The 10,223-nt window shown below is 37.3% G+C and overlaps 1 protein-coding gene across 5 annotated transcripts in view; it reads right to left on the bottom strand.

Annotated features, from left to right (window-relative positions):
* Positions 1-10,223, bottom strand: part of TMTC2 (transmembrane and tetratricopeptide repeat containing 2) — a 370,372-nt gene that overhangs the window by 175,707 nt on the left and 184,442 nt on the right. For all 5 annotated transcript variants that reach the window (XM_011374929.2, XM_023521201.1, XM_023521197.1 and 2 more), the window contains one exon: positions 8,355-9,183. In XM_011374929.2, coding sequence (XP_011373231.1) covers positions 8,355-9,183 — 829 coding nt within the window. The remainder of the gene's footprint in view (positions 1-8,354; positions 9,184-10,223) is intronic.

The following is a 10,223-nucleotide window of genomic DNA, read 5'->3' as shown; positions in this document are numbered from 1 at the left end:
TTGTCAAATGCTCCATAGCTGAAACAACTATTTTGTCTCTGTTTTTCTTTATCTGTACGGGCAGTATGTGTTATTTGCACTAGAAGGGGATGAACATTGAATGCCTGGGTAATCACCTTTAGAGTATCAAATATGTGTATCATATATATGTCCTTTATATTGATCGTTTTACATATTTACATTAGAAACGGGCATTAAAAATAAACCAAATATTACTCAGGTATGAGAAAAGATGAAATACTACCATTTACAACAACGTGGATGGATCCTGAGATTATCATACTAAGCAAAATAAATCAGACAGAAAAAGTTGAGGACCATATGATTTCACTTATACGTGGGATATAAAACTGAAAGCAACAAAGGAACAAAAGAAACAGAGATTCATGGACACCGACAACAGTTTAGTGGTTACCAGAGGGAAAAAGGGAAGGGGGAAGGTAAATAAGGGTAAAGAGGGTCAAATATATGGTGATGGAAGGAAATTTAACTTTGGATGCATATGTTTATGCAATATACATATGATGTACTATTGAACTGTATACCTGAAACGTATATGATTTTATTAACCAATGTCACCTCAATAAATTTCATTTAAAAAATGCAAAACAATTTAAATAAACTTCAGCTTCTTAACAAATTTTCCTTGGATTAACCTTGCTTAATTCTTCTTAATTATTTTTTAAGAAATTATTTTCAAACAATTAGGAATCAAAGGCATATGTTTTTAAAGCAAATTGATATAGTCATATGCTCTATAAAGCAAATTTAAACCATTCTAAAGAAGTAATTTGATTTTTAATAACATAAAAAATTTTAATGTCTTTTAGCATACCAGATATATCACCTATACACTATCATTCTTTTTATGTTTGTGTGCTCACTGGTCTATTTTTCTATAATAACTTTGTTAGTCTGTGCTTGTAACCTTAATTAATAAGGATGTTGGCAAGTAGTTGGTTTTAGATAAGACAAGTGATGAGTTTGAGATGCTGGCAAATCACCCAAGTGGAGAAGTTGCACATAGATATGAGGTCATGGGGAAAATAACTTAAGGATTCAATGACACATTTATTGACCTCATACTGTACATACAGTAGTATTCTAGATTCCATACAGAAAGGCAAATAAAGACAGTCGTTGGACAGAATCTTGATGAATCAATCAATTCAGGGAGGAGGCAAAACCGCAAAAGAGAGAGCTGTGGAAAATGAAAGAAAGTCAAAATTGTGTACTGCCTTGAAAGCTATAAAAGCAGAGACCAATAGTGCCAAATTCTACAGAGAGCTGAAGACACATGGGGATTCAGATGAGGTCAGAGGCCAACAGAGGTAAACATACATTTAACCACTTTATAATGAATTAAGAAATGCTTGTTTCAAGCAAATACTAATCAATATGGTTTATAAAATGTTGTTTTAAACAGAAAAACAGCCCTTTTAAATATTATGTGGCTTGCTCATTAAAGCAGTCCTCAGAGAAAATTTCCTCTTTCCTAAGCACAAAAATGCAAAGAGTCATTGTGAAATCAGTAAACTACAGTAATCAACCATGTCTAGTATTCTCCTGACATTATCAACCATATAATGAGACAGGACTTGTGGTTTACATCATCCAAATCAGCTATCATTTCTCTTCTATCCCAATTTAAACCATAAATTAGCAGCACAGTCACTGTGACAGGCTTTACTCATCATCATTTGCATCCAATCAGTTAATGACTGGCAGCTGTCTACAGGACCTATTACTAAAGAAAGCAGCTTAAAAGCACAACACTTCATGAGGCTTAAAATCATATTCTGTTAAAGCACATGGTAGACTGAAGAAGTCCAAAATCTGCAAAGATTTTCATACAAAGTAAAAAAACCTAACTCAATGAAATAACTGTAATCTCAGACAACCTTATGAAAAGACTGGCTTTAAAGAGTTTCTAATCTTTTGCTAGGCTCAAATAACATAATAAAGTAAGAAAAATCTGCCTTAAGGAAGATTACTGCCAGTCTCATAATTTCTAAGAAAGTAACCGTAGACAGAATTATTATTAGCATGTTACAAATAAAAAAGTAAGGGAAGTGGATTTAAAGAGTTTTGCTTTGTATCAAAATGGAAGCATATGTCACAGAAGGCAGTCATGGAATCCAAAACTAATTTCACTACCATTTTCATCCCTCTTATTATGAAGCAAGCCTCACTACACAGTATATCAACAGCTTAATATTTCATACTTTTGCTTTCTTTATGCATGTACACCTTATCTCTAAATAGATTATAAATCCTCTTTAAGGAGAAGGATTATGTCTTAACATTTATTATTCAATGTATTCATTACTAAATGTGTTTTCTCTAACAGGCACTGTTCTAGTTGCTACATATATGGCATCTTAAAAATGCAAAGATCCCTGCCTTCTTGTGGCTTACATTCTAGTGTATGCTGGAAATATATTCAGACAATAAACACATAAACAAGGAAAATGTAGTATGTCAAATAGTATTAAGTATTATGAAGCACAGGAAGAGAATAGAAAATACTGGATAAGGTGGAGGCAGATGAGCAGTTGCGATTTTTAAAAGGGTAGCCAATTTTCCATAAGGCAACTTACTTATAATGCAACATTTAACCAAAGTCCTAAAGGAGGTGACAGAGACAGAGGTGAGAACATCCTAGGAAACACATTCCATGAAGAAGCAATTACAAATGCAAAAGCTCTGAGGTAGGAGTTTACATGGCATACAGAAGACCCATCAAAGGGGCCTGGTGGAAGTATGGGGTCAAGTCTGTGCTTTTCCTCTGAGACAAATGGGGAGTCAGTGAAGACCTGGGAGCAGTGAATACCAGACTCTGGTGTTTCAAAAGGATCATTAGGGCTGCTATTTAAATGTAGCCTCTAAGTGATATAAAAATGAAAGCAGGGCTTCAGCTCGTGACATATAAAGATGTTGGAAGCTGTCACTCTCATCTTTACAATAAGAAAAAACTAAACAAATAAAAAATCAATGACTTTTCTTATGACCAGCAGTGAACTTAGGTCACAGGGCAAACCATCACCCTAAAATCTGGAGAGACAAATTCAGAATCACAGCAGAGATGTGATTACCCAGAGCAGAAGCTGTTAATTATTAAAAAAAATTAACTGATAATTTTGAAGAGTACCCTGGAAGCTGAATGCAGACTAGCTTGACAGTGAGAAACTCATAGAGGCCACGGTAAATTTAGAAGCCTCTACACTTTTGTGGGGTTTGCCTCCATGGGCACCACCAGGTTATCACTTTGAAAAGCCGAGAAAGATGCCGCCCTGGCTCTTGTAGTGGGAGGGGAAGAATAAACCTTTTAAAATGCAGTAGTCCTCCCTTTTCCGGGGGATACGTTTCAAGATCCCTAGTGGATGTCTGAGACCATGGATAGTACAAAACCCTGTACAGGCATGTGTACCTAAGAATGGGATACATTCTGAGAAAGGCATCGTTAGGCAATTTTTTCTTGTACAAACATCAGAGAATACACTTACTCAAACCTATACGATGGGCAATGCAGTAGGTTTGATTACACCAGATAATCACAAAAATGTGAGTAATGCATCATATTAGGACTTAATGACAGCTACTATCTCACTAGAATACAAATTTTTCAGCTCCATTATAATCTTTGAAGACACTGTCATATATGCAGTCTGTCATTGACAGAAATGTCATTATGTGTTATGTGGTGTATGATTACATATGTTATTTCCTATCTGTACATATCTATGACAAAGTTTAATTTATAAATTAGGCAAGTAAGAGATTAACAACAATAACTGATAAAATAGAACAATTATAACAATATATTGTAATGAAAGTTATGTGCATACAGTCTCTCTCTCTCTCTCCTTCTCTCCTTCCCTCCCTCACTCTCTCCCTCCTTCCCTCTCTCCTTGACAACAGATCCCATAACTGAGACAAGGTAGGTAGGGTATACTTTAAGTCCGCACTTAATGTAGTCCACAGGTTCTTGAAAACAGAGACTTTAGGCAAAATGACGTATAAGGAAACCAATTTTACCATAGGCTAATTGATATAAACGAGAGTTAAGTACCTATGGAATATTTCTGGTCACAAAAACCTCACTAAACCTCTAAATAAAGACTTAAAACATGTCTAATATTAAACATTCAAATAAATGTGAGCTAGACATACATTTAAGAAAGATTAATAAAAACAAGTAAGAGAATTAGTTTCCAACCCACTTATTCCAGTTCAGGGTGGCAGGTGGCCTGAGCCTCTTCTACAGCAGCTCAGGTGAAAGGCGGGAACCCGTCCTGGACAGGACGCCCTTCATCGCAGAGTGCACTCACACTCACCGCACTCACACTGACTGGGACCATTTAGACACACCAATGAATCTAACATGCGCATCTTTGGGATGTGGGAGGAAATGGGGATATCCAGAGAAAACTCACGCAGACATGGGGAGAATGTGTAAATTCTACACAGACAGTGGCCCCCTCTGGGAACTGATTTTTTTTTCTCATCAATGTTAGGACCAAATGCTATCATTCAAGGACCTGCTGTACAGCACGAATACACTGCACAAAGAGATCATTCATGTCCCAGCCAGGACAGTACAGACAGCCTGAGGTTTCCTCACACTGTTCAGAATGGCACTCCATTTAACTTATGAACTGTTTATTTCTGGAGTTTTCTTTATAACATGTTCAGATCAAGTCGACCCTGGGTAACTGAACGCACAGAAAGCAAAACCTCTGATAAGGGGGAACAGCTGAATGCCCTGATTTTTTCCATAACAAAGGTCTACTCTCCAGGGGAAAGACCCTACCAAAGCCTTGGGCTGAGGAGGAAGGGCGTTCCTCTCATTCCAAACCCCTCTCAACTGGAAGGAGAGATAGAGAAAACTAATAAATATTCAGGAAGGCCATAGCTCAGAGACACTAGAATTTAATCATAAAATAATTGAACTTCCCCTCCCCCCACCCCGACACACATATTTTAACAACATACCAACAAGACTCTGGTGTAATAATGGGATTACAGAGGAAAGAGATGCAAAATACAGACTCTGAGTCTTTAGGGAAGTCTAAGTCTGGAGAGATCAGAACAAGGACACCAGGAAAATTTGATGCCTCTACCACCTACAACTACAGCAAACATTAAATACAGACTAATTCCTAGCCAGATTAACACAAAACCTCACAGTAAGCCTATTTACCTCAATTCCTATTGTTAGGAAGCAAGTCAGATATGACTACAGTGGGAACAAGGAATAGGGGCACAGCCTAGAGACCGTCTAAAGAACACCCCAATAATCAAACAAAATGATCTCACTTGCCAATCACCTAGGAATGCCTTTGGAACCACTCACTACAGCCCAAATATAATGCAGACATTCCCACTTCTGGGTCTTTTTTTGCCCTTTGTGGCCTTTTGTGGCTTTCGTGGCCTTTTTGTGGCCCCTTTGTTTTGGTTATTGTGGTTACAGCGCTCTGTTACAGCTCTTCGCTGGGACCATGTGCCTCCTTGGGGCATGCTTTGTCTTTCTAAAACATACTTTTAATAAATCTTTTCTAAATCTCACTGACCTGTGATTCTTCACTGCATCGGTGAGGAAGAACAGGAAAAATGCTAACTACACTTCTGAGCCATCTTACCCCTCTCCCTTCCCCAGCTGTTGGGGCAACACCAATCTCCAATTGTCCCAAAGGTTAACACTATTACCCAATACATCTTGTCAGTTTCAACAAAACATTACAAGGCATGATAAAAGGCAGAAAATAGAAGCAGGGAGATCAGGTCACATTTTTTAGTAATAATCTGATGAAAGAAGAAATTGTCTTGGGCCATGGTGGTAGTAGAGGAGGTTGTAAAAAGTCCTCAAGTTTTGGGTGCATTTTTGAAGGCAGAGCAGAGAGAGTTTGCTAATGAAATAGATGTAGGATGTGAAAGAGAAAGGGGAAGTATGGATTACTCCAAAGTGTTGACCAGAGCTGCTGGGACAATGGAGTTGCCATAAAATGAGATGGTAAAGGCTCCAGGTAAAGCAGTTGGCTGGAGTACAGTGGTTTAAGAATTCAATTTTTGATATCTCAAATGACTTCTAATACTGGTCAGTTGTGTATTCATTTATCTAATAATATTTTGAGTGCCTAAGTACTAGAGCATTTCTTGTTAAGAAAAAGACATAGACCTATATTGAAAATCAAGTAAATGTTTTAGTAATCATTTCACTGAGTGAATGAATAAGTGAACATACGATTGAGTAAATGGATAACTGAACAAATGATCAAACATGTCACCAAAATAACTTAATCAGACTCATAATCATAACTGTCAACAGTAATAGTATGTAATGCTGGTTTACAAAATATCTAGTTTACAAAATGTTTTCACGTACTTCGGGACAGCAAGTGACACTTGACTCCAGTATCTGAGTACCTGCCCTCCCTTTCTTCCAGAGTAGTAAAATTTGTCTGGGTACTTGGCTTCCCGGAATAAAGAGATCACGTCTCAGCCTTCCTTGAAGCTTGATGTGGCTAATAGTCTGTGAGCGAACACGGGGTGTGCAATATCTGTGATATGCTCTTAAAGAGAATGAGTACACCCACCATTTGCCCTTTTCTGTCCTTTTTCCTCTTAGCTGAAGTGCTGATGTGATAATGAGCCACTTTGGACCATACAGACAGGGTGACACTACTGACATGGCAAGAGAACAAAGGAGAAGGAGCTTGGATCCTGAAAACCCATGGCGCCATCTTATCAGCTCTGGGCTGCACATACTTAGACTGCTACATGAAAAAATAAAGCTTCTATCTTATTTAAGTCACTGTTATCATGGTTCTTTGTTACAGTAGCTTAAAACTCAACCGATACATTTAATAAATCCTCAGAACAACCCTGTGATGCAAATAGTATGTTGATTTTTTTTTCTTTTAATTCCTTACTATTTATCTGTTTTAAACAGCAGGAAAATAAACTGGCAACATAGACTTCTTTAATATACTTAAATCACCAATGAAGAAAACCTGAAAAGCATTCTGTGAGAACTGATTGCAACAATTTTAACAGCAAGAGCTAGGTTCAAGCATTCAATAACTTTTGTAGCACTCTACCTAAAAGCCACATGGTGAAGATTTTTTCAGAACTGAGGAATTATATGCTATGCACTAGCTCAATTTTAATGTTTCTAGTCCCATTAAAATCTCTGCAATCTATTACACCTTAAAGGTACCAAGAATTAGTTCCTTGGCTTAAAGATAGGTATAGTTGCTCACTATATTCTTGATTTAATTGGCAATCAGATAAGGATGCCAGAGTTGCTTCTGGGGTATCTAGATCTTTCAATATATATCATGATACATATCAGCAGTCATTCCATACATTGGAACACTTTCTTACTTTTCGTATCTGAATACTAGTATAGAATTGTGTTGGAAAAAGTAGAAAAAGACCAGTTTAAATTCTATGCAAGCAAACATAATTTAAGGGATAACTAAAAAATGACTTATGAAGAACAAGACTATTTGGCACTATTTACTAGTAAATATTTCTGCAATTAAAATGTAAACTTATTTTTATTCAATTGCTTACTAGTTTCCATCATCAAAGTAATTTCCTAAACCAGGTAAATACACTAAAATAGTTTTTTACTATTCATTTATGCTTTAAAGGAAACTACTTTATACTCAGGCTATAGATTCTGAGATTTGCTAAAATAACTTTAGAAATCAAAAACAACAAAAAGTATGATCAATCTTTTCATTGTACAGTGAAAAGTTTATTGCCCCAAGTGCTAACTACTTGGCAACACCCCGATTATTTAGCCTCTGCAAAGCTAAGGGTGACTCACACTTGCATGTGTACACAATGACACCTAGAGACATGACTCCAAGATTCAGAGGTAGCCTTACCTCCAAATCTGTTAAAGATGTCAACGTTAAGTCTTGTGGTATTTTCTCAGGCAATGCTCAGAAAACAGAAGAGCAAAAGTATACTTAAGGGGTATAACTTGACTTTTATTACACGATGAAAGAGATAAATGTCTATATCAGTATTTTAAAATGTGGAAAGCAAGCGTTTTTCTAAGCTCTTATGATAGTCAATATATTCACATAACAGGAGTTCTAATTCCTCTGGACAAACACAGCCAAGAACAGAGGGAAGGGCTTCCCTATTCCAAATATGGAATATGCTGATATGTCTCTAAAACTGTACTGCTCATTTCTTAAAAAGTAAAAAGAGCAAGATATGGGTATTGCATAAAAGGACCTCTTCTTCCTTAATACTGTGTTTTAAGGCAAAAAGCAAAGACAGAAAAAGGCAGAAAGAATAAATTGTCTAGGCAAAAGCATAAGATAAATCATTACCTTTCGCTGGGTTTACTTTTATCCCTGACCTGTACAGCATCTCCTCATTCTGCCAGTCTCCATTCCTGATTACAGTCTTGAGTCCATAGAAAACAATTAAGGTAGCTGTAGCATAAAAAATCAAGCTCTTGAGAAACCGTTTTTGGACTTTGACATAAAGGGCTCTGGCACCCACTGTAATGAGGAGACAGAAGCCCATACTAGGAATATATAATACTCGCTCTGCAATTACAAAGCCAACATAAAAAAACAGGTTCGTGGCAGGAACAAAGGGTATTATTAACAAAGATAAAGACAGAACAACAATGTTCTCGGTAGAAGGAAGTTGTGTTCTCTGTGATACATTATTTTTAATGCCATTTTCCACTTTGGATGCAAAGCTGGACTTAATCTCTGAGTTCCGATATTCCGCATCTGAATGGCAGCTATGTCCATTTGCATTCTGCTTGCCATTTGTTACAAATTTCCCATCGCATTCTCTTTCCATGCTTGGGCTCTTCAAACCATAGTAGGCAAGGAGGAGGAGTCCAATATAGAAGGCCACAGTGTGTAGGTTTCTCCAATCACAAATTGTTTTGACCAGAGGCACAGCATCCATTGACCAGTCAAAACTGAGGGTATCTGGGCAGAGCAACAGCCAGAGGTTCTTGGTTGGTAGGTAAAAGAAGGTGAGCGTGCGAGCCAGGAAGCTATCCGAGTCAGCAGCTGGGTTGTCAGAGTTGGAAAAGCTTGGTGGTTTATTTCCCATCCAGTACAAACGGGCACCCAAAAGGGAAGTTCCCCAGAAAGTTAACAGACTAATGCTGAGGAAAAGAGACAAGTTCTTTCCCTGAAACCAAAAGAGAGGGGGAGAAAATTAAGATCATTATTAATAAAGCATGAGAACACTTCACTGAGTATGTTGAGATGAAATATATTTTTAAATGGACAGTTAAAAACAGAATTAGGTCTCAAATATATGGCTATATTTTTATCTCCTTTTAAAGATGTTTAGGGAAATTTTAACCTGAAAAAAATTGACTGGAATTCTACTTTGTATATAACTTTTGATGAGTATCTTTTCTTCTCATTCCTTTTTTAAAGTCCAATAACCAAAGCATCAATTTTCTGACCTCTACAAAATAGGTTGAATATATTTCATCTTGGAATTAGCATCAGGTCAAAATGGGATTGTTAGGTAGCTAGTCAGACCTGAATGACAGGGAGAACAAAGGAATAGGGGCCCAGCCTAGAGACCGCCCAAAGAACACCCCAGTGGTAGTAGAATTCTGGCTATGCATTTGTGCACTAGGCAAAGTTATATAGCAGCCAATTGTCAATCAAAATGACCTCACTTGCCAATCACCTAAGAACCACCCATCGCAGCCCAGCTATAACGCAGACATTCCTACTTCTGGGCCCTTTTGTGCTGGTTATCCTGGTTGTTGTTACTGTGCTCTGTAACAGCTCTTCACTGAAACCGTGTGCTTCTCTGGGGCATGCTTTGTCTTTCTAAAATATACCTTTAATAAATCTTTTCTAAATCTCACTGGCCTGTGATTCTTCATTGCATCAATGAGGAAGAACCAAGGAAAAATGCTAACTACACTTCTGCACTGTTATCCCTCTCCTCCCCCATGCTTCTGAGGAGATGCCAGATTTCACATCACCCCAGTGGTAACAAGATCACAATGTAAAAATACTTTGCACTCTTCATGGGTTATAGTAGGCATCTAGTAAGACCTAGCAACTGTCTTTTTCATTGTATAGTTTAGATTCTGGGGAAAAAGAAAGAGCGATCATGATTATATATATATATATGTGGTTTATGATAGTATTCTGCTCAGCTCTAAAGTAGGAATAGCATTTAGCTATGTCTATGTCATTCCT

Source organism: Pteropus vampyrus, unplaced genomic scaffold (assembly GCF_000151845.1).
Source record: "Pteropus vampyrus isolate Shadow unplaced genomic scaffold, Pvam_2.0 Scaffold9, whole genome shotgun sequence".
Taxonomy (NCBI): domain Eukaryota; kingdom Metazoa; phylum Chordata; class Mammalia; order Chiroptera; family Pteropodidae; genus Pteropus; species Pteropus vampyrus.
This window is presented reverse-complemented; position numbering and strand designations above follow the sequence as displayed.